Consider the following 12,593-nt stretch of genomic DNA (forward strand, 5'->3'; position numbering starts at 1 on the left):
CTAAATATTTTATGCCTTCTGTTCAAAAGCCCTGTCCTAGAGGGACTAGTTTTCCCATATTCCTTAGTCTTTCCATATTGGAAATGATTTTAGTTGCCAGGATCTAGAATAGGAACAATTCAAGTCAGTACCTTGGACTCCAAAATCAGGTGTATTACCACCTCACAGATCATGGCAATCTCAATTTAGGGGCCATTTTGTTTGTTTTTGTCAAAACTTCAAGAAGTGGCTTACTCAGGTATGTTAAGGATTTTTCTCTGCAACTTGTCAGGTTTCACATTTTGTTTTAAGCAGTGAGATTGGGTAAAACCCTGCCCATTTCCACAGAGGCCATTTAGCAAGGTGTCATTTATACAGCCCATTAAGTAATCCAGAGTCCTCAACTATGTCAAGTTCCAAAGCTGGCTCTCCTTGTTACTAGACAAAGGCAGGGGAAGTGTCCTCAGACAGAAATAAGTATGGAAGTAAATCCAGTATGGAAGTCAGATAACACAGACCACCTCACTGGTAACCTGGTGGGATGTGTAGATGGCAGTGTTCATTGAGTTACGGTAACTCTGGAAAACCAGGGACAACTGGAGGAAGAGAAGGGGTCCTTGGTCACAGCAACGAACAGTAGAAAATAAAGGGTAGACCAGAGGAGCCTAACTGCTAGGCAGGAAAGGAATCACACTGCCAGAGGAACAGAACAAAAAGAGATGGAAGAAAGTGGTGGGAGGGAAGATTTATCTCCAGAAGGCAGACTAAGGTAAGAATAAGAGAGAGAAAGACCCAGAAGATAAGAGTGCCTCTGTTGTTATCACACTGGGGAAAGCCACAGATAAAGGAGGGTCAGCTTTCCTTTTGTGCCATCAGAGAAAAGAGTCAGGGGTGGGTTTCCTGATGGGCAGGGCAAAAGAAATCGGCTCCAGTTGGCAGGAGAAAAACCTTAACAATAATTCATAAGAATGAAAATCTTGTCACTAAAAGGCAGTAAAATATTTCCTCAGATCATTTGCAGTATAATCGCTATATAAAGAGGTTAACTATAATAAGTCATGCCCATATTTGTTACCCTACAAAACTTGGAGGAAATGAGGTCCTTTTAAGGGGTCCTTTTAAAAATGGGAACCCCTTTCCATTTCTCATTGAGAACTGACTGAGTGCCTTTTCCCGCCCCCATTTCAATGTTGTTGTGGTCTCACTGTCATCCCAGACAGACTCAGTATTACTAACAAGCCACCTGAGTCATTTAACCAACTCAGACATCCTGGTGCAGGCTGTTTAAAATTATTCTCCTGCAGTCAAAACCATGGCCAATAATGTGTCTGGATTCTTCCATACCTGTGTTGAATACAACCCTTGAGAGCTGTACCTTGAGAGCTGGTCAACCTGCCTGGGGTCAAGTCTGTCGAGAAAGTGAATCTGTTTAATGACCCTTGAAGACACCCGTTTACCTCTATATCAGCCCCACAGCTTGAAGCCCAATTTTGTTTTGGAGCAGGTAATGCGCCTCCATTTGCATTGTGTGACTTCACAGATGCTGTATCACATTCAAATCTTTTTAAATTGACCTGAAACCATGACTTTTTAATTTGTGAACCATCTAGAGGGCCACATGGCTTCAATAACAATTTTATCATCTCCCTTAATCCTTATTGCAGTGGCCACACATTGGTAGAAGGTTTAGTTTTGATGTAACTAAAAGTGTCACTTTGGAAAGGGTTCTCCATTTTTGGTACAGTTCAGTGACCCTGCAGTTCAGCCTCTCGCCCTTCTGGGATGTTATAAGCCAGCAATGGAAGGTTGCCCAGATCTTTGGGAAGGAATTGCCTTGTGCCAGCAGTGGCCCTTCACAGGAACATGTATAACCCAGACACCGCTTGCCTGTGAACCCTTGGAGATGGCAGGTCATGACCAGCGGAAGGTAGAAAATTTGGGAGAAAAAAAAATGCAGGCCTCTCCAAAACACACACACACAGTATGAAGAAATCGTTTCCTCCAGGGCAGTCTGAGGTGTAAGAGCACCTCAGAGGATGTGGAGAAGCTTCCATTACTGAAAATGTGGGAAGCACAGAAATGACTAACATGAACCACACACACACACAGTAGAAAGGGTAGAGGGAGCGGCTTGTCGACCACTAACAAGCCACCACTCTGAATGAAATCAGTTGAGACTCTGACCTTCCACAGGCAACAAGTGTCTCTCAGAGTTGACTCCCTTCCTCTGCCACCATATTGAATTCCTTTCAGTTAAAAACAAAATCTTGCTTATGACTGGTGGGGTGTGCCAGCCTTGAGAATTTCTCCTCTGGCTGACGAGAGAGGGAAGGGCCTGAGCCAATCCCACCTGGTCCCCACCTGCTCCCCCAGTAGTGTTGGCATGCCGGCCCACACTGACCTTGACCTTGACCTGAATGCTGTGCTCTCTGTTTGCTAGGTTCTCCCCTATGGGTGTAGATCACATGAGTGGGCTTTCTGGTGTCAATGTCCCAGGCAACGCGTCTTCGGGCTGGTGCATCTTCATCTACAACCTTGGTCAAGATGCCGATGAGGGAATCCTCTGGCAGATGTTTGGCCCTTTTGGTGCAGTCACCAATGTGAAAGTGATTCGCGACTTCAACACCAACAAGTGCAAAGGCTTTGGTTTTGTGACCATGACAAACTATGAAGAAGCCGCGATGGCCATAGCAAGTCTGAATGGCTACCGCCTGGGGGACAAAATTTTACAGGTTTCCTTCAAAACCAACAAGTCCCACAAATAACTCACTCATGCTTTTTTTGTACGGAATAGATAATTCAGAGTGAAGAAGTTGAAACTTTTTTGTTAGTGTACAACTCATTTTGCGCCAATTTTCACAAGTGTTTGTCTTAGTCTAAATGAGAAGTGAAAAGGTTTTTATACTCTGAGATGCAACCAACATGTTCAAATGTTTGAAATCCCACAATGTTAGACCAACTTTAAGTTTCTTAAGTTATTTCCTTTAAAATATATATTAAACAGAAATCTAAGTAGACTGCATTGACTAACCAGTCCTTCGGGATGGTGGTGAAACTGAAGCATGCTTTAACTTCTAAGACTGTCTAACACCCATTTCATTCGGTGTCTCCACAGACTGGAAAAAAGAAAAGAAATGACCTTTTAGTTTTCGTTTTTAAACTAAAGATGTTAGACAGATGCTGAGTGTGCGTTTTCTCAACTGCTTCAACATTTTAAGCGATTTCTGCTTTGGTTAACATGAAATTGCTTCCCCAAGCAGGTCCCAATACCACCTCCTGGTTGCTCAATCCCGGGTTCTGCCTAGTGGTCCTGGCAGTGGCCATGGGCTACCACCGGGGAGGGGAGGCCACACGCCGGGCCAGGCCCTCTAGAGGAGGACACTATGTTTCCTAAGCCCAGACATCTATGGGAACGGACCAAAGAGTTTCAGGGAAACTCCATATATTCCTGAGTCAGATCTAAGCCCCAGGCACACCTGAAGATGTGTTGTTAACTCTGACATTCTGAGTTCCTGTCCACACATTGCATGCACAGTGCCCCTCACATTGGATATTGTTGTTCACAGTCATTTCTCCAGTTTCCAAAAGCATTTAACATAGCTCGAATGCATAAGATAGCTCTATTTTTAATAACACATAAACATTTGAGCATTGTATTTCTCGCATCCCTTCTCGTGAGTGCTAGACTTTTTTCTATTTTAGTCAGATTTTGTTTTGAAACTTTGCTTTCATATGAACACTCAGCAGAAAAGTACTTACTTCTTGCCAATTATCTATTAACAAAAAAACTCTTTGATTTGTAGTTTTAAAGATTAACCCTCAAAGTTCTCTTCATATTGCTTTGACATTTTGGGTGGTTCTGTTCTGTTAATTTTCTTTTGCTTTTTTGTGTTTTTTGTTTGTTTTTACTTTTGCATTTAAGACCATTAAATTTGATTTTGTTTTGCTCAAATTTTGTTTTGTTTTTTATTTTACCTTTTCTTTCTTTTTGGCTAGGTGAGGTACAGATGGCCCAGCATTCAGGGAGGATATATAAGATCTTAAGAAACAAATACTTGCCTCAAGACAAAGCATTTACAAATCTGTCCTGTAGGAATGTGCAGTCACAGATGGTGTTTTTTAAAATGGGGAGCCAGTAGGGAGAGTCTGACAGAGGGCCTGAGAAGTAGCCAGGGCCAGATCTCCGGACAACTCCTAAGGAGCATGATCCAATTTTTATAAGTAGTGTACAGAGAGAATAAAAAACAGGATAATTTCGTACCAGCAGTTTTTAACCTTGACATGAGACTAAAATATGTAATGATAGGCTGTTTTTTAGTTACCGAGATCATGGAATTGCAGCATTATTTATCTGTCTGTCTGTCTATTTATTTACTTATTTATTTATTTAAGTAGGGGAAAAGGGCCAATAGACACAGCCTTCTCCAGAAAAGATCAGTGTTCTGAGAAGCCCTTGGAAAAATTTGAGACTGCCTATCTGTGCCGTTACCCTCCTGCTTTATTGAGGGGCTACCAGCTGCTTGCTTTGTTCTCCCAAATGTAAGATGGTGCCACGTTCTTTTCCCACAGAAGGCCAAGTTCATGCCTGAGGCCTTGCCTCATAAGTTGGCTTGTGCCATGGAGGGCCTCCTCCCTCCAGCAGAATTTCCCAGATCCTAAGTCAAAGCTTGCGTGCCTCCTCCTAGAACCCAAAACACAAAGAGGGTTCCCTGCTCTTTTGCCCCAGAGTGCTTCTCACCCTAGGACTAAGATGTTTTTCTGGAAAAATGCCTTTCAGGTTGTACAACCTTAGGCCAGCATTTTCTCACCCATTCCTGTCTGCGCTAGTGCTCGTTTTCTTAAAAGGATGATGTCATAAGTGCAAACTGAAATGATGGTGGGCTCGCAGACAGCATCGCAACTTCTTTCCTCCCCTCCCTCTTATTTGAACCAGATTGATTGTTCTGATGCTAGCTCAGATGAGGAGATGTGAAGTACATAAGAACCTTTGAAAATTGCCTGAAGTTTCTCAGGTCAGTAAAATTCTCATGTTCCATGGTCACCTCACCACTCTTTGAATAGCCTTCTAGCTGAAAACCCCATCGTGTTTCTTTGGGAGTTTTGAGGTACAGGTGTTTGGAAGGGTTCTGCTTTTGACCTGTTCCTCCTGAAAAGCAATAGTCACTCCCATCCAGGTACCAGGTGCCGGCCCTGTGTCTATAAAGTTCATTACATATACCTTCTTTAGGCTTGTTTGCAAAAGGAAGATTTATTTTTTAAAAGTCACAATTCAAAAGAAACCATTTTTAAAAGTTTACATAGATCAGTCATATTTGTATTTCACAAAATGAGTGCTCTTATTTGGGAATTTTGATGAAAAAGAATTAAGAGTAGATAAAGTTAATTTATCGGAAGTTTGGTTTGGTACATAAATACCAAAGAAGCTTTGGTTGAATTCTCTTGGCCTGTGTAACTCCCCTAACAATTGTTTGCTAGGCAGCTCTAAACTTGTAAACCTGGTTCCAATTGAATTATCTATTTTTTACTCTTGGCTCTGCCCTTTAGCTTTTCAGTGTAATATGCTAGGCTGTGGTCTTCTGCACTGGCTGTGCCTCTCATCAGCAGATGGTGCTGGGTTGGCTCTGCCATCTTTGTTCAGAAGGTGAGTCTTTCCCTTGCCAAAGGCAGCTGCCTTAACCTTTGAAAGTCTGCACTTGATGTTAGTGCTAGAAACCCAGCGTCCAGGGTCTGTACCAGGCTGCTGGAGGAGCTGGTGCTTCTGAGCTAACAGCTGAGAGGTCCCTACTGGGTCAGACAAGTAAATGAATCCAGTGACCGTTATTGGAAATAACCTATTCTGATCGGCCTCCAAACTAGGCCATTTTATGGCCATTGACTGACCTAAGTCCACTGTCAGGCTTGAAAATCAAAGTTAGCATCATTCAGCTAGCTGTTCCATTTTACATCTGATTCAGCCTGATTTTTTCTCTGCTGCTTGCAGACTTCCTGTGTTGGATAAAAAAAGAATAAGAATATGCTGCCGACCCCCACCCTAATCCTCCACCTGAAATTCTTCTCATCTTCCCAGGGCCTAACGCACCTCCCTCCCTCCCATTCATCAGATTCCCAGGCCAGCCACCAACTAAAGTCACAAGTGCTTTCTGTTGAGTGGTATTGATAATTGACCCTTTCTTACAAAAGCAGTAGAACCTGAATCCCAAATCTTCAGCAGGGTTGAGGGTTCTAAACCTTTTGATTTGCCTCTGACTTCTAATGATTGTATTGTATATTTTCCCACAGCCTTTTGGTGATATAGTTCAGTTTTCTGCTTGGTCGTTTTTTAAAAAGAAAACTTACTTGTAAGTCACTGCTAGGAGCTATGATAGGCTAACCAATGGTCTGAGCAGTGACTTTGAGAGGACTGTATTTCACTCCCTCCCCCACCCCCAGAAGAGAAGGCTTGTCCATTGGTTGGGACCACCTCTTTACCATGTAATGTTCTGTTTACAGTGACTTGCTCTGGGGGAGGGGGGAGCTTTCCTGACTGGTCCCCATGTTGTACAGTAGATGGGTAGACATTTTGTATATTAGTGTTTTAAGTTACTGATTTGTTTTATATAAAATAATTTATTTTTCAGATACCATTTTTCATTTTAACTTTGTTTTTACATGGGTTTGTTTTCAATAAAGTATGACACTGCTGTCCGAAAGTCAACAATAAAATGAATCCCATTGTGTTATTTTGAGGATGCTTATGTAACTAGCTTTTTTCTTCTTTTTTTCTTTTTTTTTAATTTTCAGGGGGGAAAAAAAGCCCTTCTCAGTTTTCCATCTCCCTATTTCCCTTTTTATCCTTGTGAATAAATGTTCTTTAGTGTTTTAAGAGGAAAAAGCAAACCTAGATTTTGATAATCCAGAAGATTTCAGATTAATAAAGAAGCTTTGAAAGAAGACCATTTTTCAAAATTTTAGTGAAGTGTGAATATTTTTTGTCAATGGCTTTCTCAAAGAGAATGAAACTTTTGCACCATTTTCAGAGTTTTTATAGAGATGCCAAATTGATATATTTACATGTAATGGAAACATGAAAAAGTTTTATTAAACAATTGTTCATAGCTGTGTAGACATTTTAATTCAGTTTCCAAAGCTCTCAAAGCGTATTTTTGGAGTACAGAGTGATAACAGTTTGGGATGTTACGATTCCAAACATTAGATTGTTCGAATACTTAGTTTTTTCCACAGGTATCAGGTTTGTGTTAAACACTGTATGTGAACTATGACTGGAATTCTGTGATATTTTGGTAATAAATGAAGTGGGATCATTGAGATGTGGTGGTGTAGGGTGATGGTGTGTAACTTAAAAGCAGCCAACACTGACAGACTGCCAGCTGGGGCTGCAGGTGACTTCCTCCTGCAGGAGCTTGGTTTGCCCTCTGCCAAGCTCTCCCTGTGGGCCAGGCATGGCCTTGACCCATGTGAGGGGGGAGGGGAACCTCGGACAGCCCAGCTTGGGTTACTGAGGAGAAGGCACCGGGATTTGCTCTGTGACCAGATCTCTCATTAACCCACTGCCTCTACCCAGATTTTGTCCCCTCCCCTGGATACACTCACAAGCCAGCCTCCTCTCCTCAGAGACTCAGAGGCCCCTCTTCTCCAGGTTAGATGTTCTTGGGCCTCCTTGCGTTGTCCTTGTGAGTTTCCTGTCTGTCTGCTCCTCGCTTGCACTCACTCCTTTGGTGATGGGAAAGCAAATTCTGCATTGGAGGCAGGATGGAGCACAAGGGTCTAAGGTTTGAATCCCGGCCCTGCTCTCTCCCCAGTGTGCACTGGTGACAAGACACTGACTTTCCAAGCCTCAGTGTCCCCGTCTGTGAAATGGGATCCATAATGCCCACCCCATAGGATTCTTTGAAAAGGAAAATAGATCAAGTAGTTACTGCACTTACCACAGCCGTTCTGATCCAAGAAGCATCCAGAAATGAGGTTGGGGTCAGCAGAGAGCAGCAAGCTCCCATGTTGCCCCACAGCCAGTGGGCTCCACTGACACCTATAGATGGGCCTCTTCTAGAGTCTCTGGTTTTTCTGTTTTGTATATGTGTCTCCTGTAGTTCTGTGTTCATCTCCCTCTTTTCCAGATCTGGGTAAACAGTCCCATGACTTCTGGGGAAGCCTCAGAATATCCAGCGCCTGTCTGTCATGGGGGGCATTCCTGTTCCATCTTGGGAAGAAGGAGCACACTCCAGGAGGAGGTGCTTCAGGGGTGTCCTCTGCATGCTCAGACCCAGAAGCCAGAGCAGGGCCTCCAGCAGGGGCTCCTGAGGTTTCTGGGCAGCTCCTGGGGTGTCAGGAGTCCCAGACGTCTGTACCTGTGCACTGAAGAGAAGGGACCTGGGTTTCAGCCCTTTCCTATGCATCAGAGAACAGGGCTTCTTGACCTGGAGTGCATCCTCCTTCCCCAGGGGCCCTGTTTAAAACCAGATCTGGGGTAATCCTGAGATTCTGCATTCCTAACAAACCCCAGGCAATGCCCACACTCCAGGAAACCACTTTGAGAAGCAAGAGGTTTAAGAAGGTGCCTTGCCTAACTAGTGTGGCACAGTGGTTGTGCATCGACCTATGACCCAGGAGATCATGGTTCGATTCACGGTCAGGGGTGGTCAGGGCACATGCCTGGGTTGCTTGCCCAATCCCCAGTACAGGGCGTGCAGAAGACAGCTGGTCAATGACTCTCTCATCATTGATGTTTCTATGTCTCCCTCTCCCTTCCTCTCTCTGATATCAATAAAAATATATTTTTAAAAATAAAAGGATTTCAGGAAGAGAAGGGGAAAAATTATAGTCACCAGTGTTGTCCCAGAGAACCACTGCTTAGTAATAAGCAGGATGAAGTTGTGATGTATTTACTGTGGGAGTGAGGGGCACGGTGAATATACTCCCTTATCCTCTGCCCTTGGCCTGGTGTCCCCAGTGAGCAGACCGGTGATGGTGGCAAGGGGTTGCCAGCCTCTGCCAAGTGGCAGCCCAAGCTTCCCACCCCATCAGCTCCTGGAAGCCACACACAAGTCCTGCAGCAGAATTAAAGTTGGCCAGGGAGCATTTGTTCCAAGTTAGGGACTGCTTTGCCCACCTGCCTCAGCCTGGCAGTGGCAAGCACATTTTATCCTACACAGGGGTCCAAAGAAACAAACCAGAGACCCCCTAACCCATGTGTAGGTGGTACTGAGGGGCTTGTGGGGCAGCAGGGTACCCCCAGGGGGTGGCATTGACAGGATTTAACAGAAGTTAAAGGAGCTAGAGGTAGTGGTGGGAAATGATAGATGCTGTTAGCTGTGAGTTGTGCTCTACGCTTTAGAAAGTACTTTTCTGAACATTACAGGTGTTTCAGCCCCATGAAGGTGTCACTGTTGTTCATGTACCCACTTTACAGATGATATGCTGAAACTTAGCCAGCTGGAAAACAGGCTATTTAGTGCTGCTGATTTTTTACCCCACCGGCTGGTATAGAGTGTCCTAGGTTTGGACTGCCTTTTAGTTTTGTGCCTCTGAACTGTTCATTTTAGGGTTCAGTCTGGGATGGCAAGTTTGGGTGCAGAGAGGTGAGGTGGTTCCTGCAGGTGTGACCACACGGTTGGGAAGGGGCTTGGGTGCCTGCTGGCACATGCCAGGGTCCTGGAACTGACCCCAAGTTCTCCTGGGGTCTTTAAGCCACCCCAGAGCAATTGAGGCCAGCTCCTTCCCACTGGGACAGTGTCCTCTGAAGGCTCCTCATAACCTGCCACCAGAACTGGCTCAGAATGTTCAGGACCTCTTGTTCAAAAAGCATTAAGAATTTCAAGACAGCAATAGCAGAGCATTAAGCTGAGCACAGGGCACTGAGCGTGGGGTCCTGTGTGACTGCAACACTAGCCCTATCTGCCGCCTGTCTCTGTTCAGTTTTCAAATTGTCTTTGGGCTTCTTGGAGACTGTGGAATTTTAAAATTCACCTTTTATCTTTATTCCAAGGACTACATTCTGTCCAATTGTTTTTCTCAAGTTGAAGGAGTTGAAAAGTCAGTGTGGCAGCATCTGGGTCCCAGGGGCTTGAGGGCCTGGATCCCAGAAGAAACTGCAGCACCTTAGAGAGCCACTGCTGGGGGGTAGGGGGAGTGTGTGGGGAGGAGCCGGCCAGGGCCAGGGTAGGCTGCTGAAGTGTTCTTTCCAGTTAGAGGGACCCAGAACAAGAGGTTGGGGTGGGGACAGGGCTAGGGAGTTGGCAGGGAGCTGTTTTGGTGGCACAGACAGGAAGGCCCTTTTCTCTCTGTCAAGTGAAGCCTTGTGGAGAGACCCTGTGGGACAACAGTGTAAAACATCCATCCCAGACCTACACCAAAGGGATGTCCACTGGGAAGTGCAGAGGATACTGGGAAAGTGAGGCCCCAGAAACAGTCTGTGCAGGGACTGGAGTCCCAGCACCACTAGGGGCCTCTGAGGAAGGACTCCGGATTGGGGGGGGGGGGGGGCAGCACATGCAGCCCCAGCTAAGGCCATTTTGTTTTGTCTTTAAGACAGCAAGGAATCCCAGTTTTGTTCATTCTTTTTTTTAAAATTATTTTATTTATTTTTAGAGAGATAGGGAAAGAGAGACGGGAAAAACCCATCAATTTGTTGTTTTAGTTACTTATGATTCATTGGTTGATTCTTGTATGTGCCCTGACTGGGGATCAAACCCACAACCTTGAGGTATCGGGACGACGCTCTAACCAATTGAGCTACCTGGCCAGGGCCCAAGCCAGTTTTTACCTACAAATAAATGTAAGTTTTTTCCTGTATCCACGTAAATAAAATTGCTGCATCCCAGGAAAATGGAGTGATGGGGATGGTCTAACTTGACACAGAATGCATAACTAAAAAATTCACACAGGGGCCTCTCAGAGAGTCAGAGTGCCTAAACACAGGCCCACAGGCTTTCGCAGGAAGAGCCATGGATGCTGGAACCAGAATCTCAGGGCAGATGCTCTGAAGGCAGGTGTAGATGTGCAGGTCTTTGCCCAGGGAGGGGGGTAGCAGGGTATGTCTCTCTCAAAGGTTCGCAGATCTTACCAACAGGCTGGGCTGCGGAAGGAGGTGGAGGCCTTGAATGCCAAGGTCACGCCAGAGGTGAAGGGGAACTAGTTGTCATTTACTTGGCTGCTAGGCCCATGCCCATGCTGTTGTACTTGCTGGGAGTGGCCTTGCCCCTTTGATCATGCCCTCTGCTTAAATTTCACCTGCTAGGCTGACATTTCTCACTGGTTGTGTGGACTGGGCTGGGTCGGGGGTGGGGTGGGGGCAACAACATTTTAAAGGGTTTTTACAGGGTATCTGGTAATGGTGTGTGCCCTGCTGGAGAAGGCAGGAGTGGGGGTGATGAGCAAATTGACCACAGTGCAGCTGTTTCATGGTGAAAATGGAAAGTGAATAAATAAGGGAAACAGAAAGGGATGTGTCAGAGATGGAGGTAGCAAGGTCTGAGCATTGCATGTAGAGTGAAGATAAAATCTGGAGGAAGAAAATTGGTTGTGGAGGCATCTGGGGCCCAGACCCACAGGAAAACAAGCACGAACATTAAATATGTTTTGTAAATAGGCTTTCTGAATTTTATTTATTTTTGGTAATCTTTTTAATCCTAACACATTTCACTCATTTGCTTCCACGACTGAAGAAACAAAATAAAATTGCAGTGTTTTGAATGTTATTTTAAAACCCTTCAGTTTAAAATTGCACATGAAGATGCAATATTAAACGTTTTTAATTTAAAGAGACAGTGTGTATAAAGCCCCCCCTTCCCTCTCTTATCCCCTTTTCAGGCCTTTTAAGCCCCCCTTTATGCAGGTTATATCCTTAAAAATCCAGCAGTCAGACTGGAAGGTGTGGGCAACATGTCAAGGAGGACAATGGAGGTAGGGGACGGGGAAGGAAGAGGCCAAGACTGTCCAAGTCACTCCTGGGTGTCCTCCAAAGCAGGCGGGTAGAAGGTTATATGTATACCCTGCTCGATTTAGTGTGACAGAGGCCAGCAGGTTGGGCTACATAATTTGTGGGGCCAAGTGCAAAATTAAAATGTGGGGCCCCTTGTTCAAAATTAAGAATTTCAGGTAAACCCTAGCCGGTTTGGCTCAGTGGTTAGAGCATCGGCCCGTGAACTGAAGGGTCCCAGGTTCAGTTCCAGCCAAGGGGAAGTACCTTGGTTGCAGGCTCAATCCTTGGCCCTGGTTGGGGCCATGCAGGAAGCAACCAATCAATGTGTCTCTCTTACATCAATGTTTCTCTCTCTCTCTCTCCCACTCTCTCTGAAAAGCAATGGAAAAAATATTTTTGGGTGAGGATTAAAAAAATAAAATAAAAGTTCACTCTGGGATTCAGAGCACTCTTTTGGGAAAAAAAAAATTTCAGATAAGCAAAATGTGGTTCATCCATACAATGGAATATTATTCAGCCTTAAAAAGGAAGGAAATTCTGACACCTGCTACAACATGGATGAGTCTTGACATTATGCTCAGTAAATAAGCAGTTACAAAAGGGTAAATATTGTATGATGCCACTTATATGAGGTCCCTAGAGCAGTCAGATCCATAGAGACAGAAAGTAGATGGTGGGTGCCAGGGGCTGGGGGAGT

At 44.8% G+C, this 12,593-nt stretch overlaps 1 protein-coding gene across 3 annotated transcripts in view; it reads left to right on the plus strand.

Annotated features, from left to right (window-relative positions):
- The window catches only part of ELAVL1 (ELAV like RNA binding protein 1), a 38,592-nt gene extending 31,308 nt beyond the window's left edge, over positions 1-7,284 (plus strand). For all 3 annotated transcript variants that reach the window (XM_087816878.1, XM_087816879.1, XM_016203485.2), the window contains one exon: positions 2,420-7,284. In XM_087816878.1, coding sequence (XP_087673004.1) covers positions 2,420-2,744 — 325 coding nt within the window. In that variant the 3' untranslated portion in view covers positions 2,745-7,284. The remainder of the gene's footprint in view (positions 1-2,419) is intronic.
- The last annotated feature ends 5,309 nt before the right edge of the window (positions 7,285-12,593 follow it).

This window comes from Miniopterus natalensis, chromosome 4 (genome assembly GCF_054644295.1).
Source record: "Miniopterus natalensis isolate mMinNat1 chromosome 4, mMinNat1.hap1, whole genome shotgun sequence".
Taxonomy (NCBI): Eukaryota; Metazoa; Chordata; class Mammalia; order Chiroptera; family Miniopteridae; genus Miniopterus; species Miniopterus natalensis.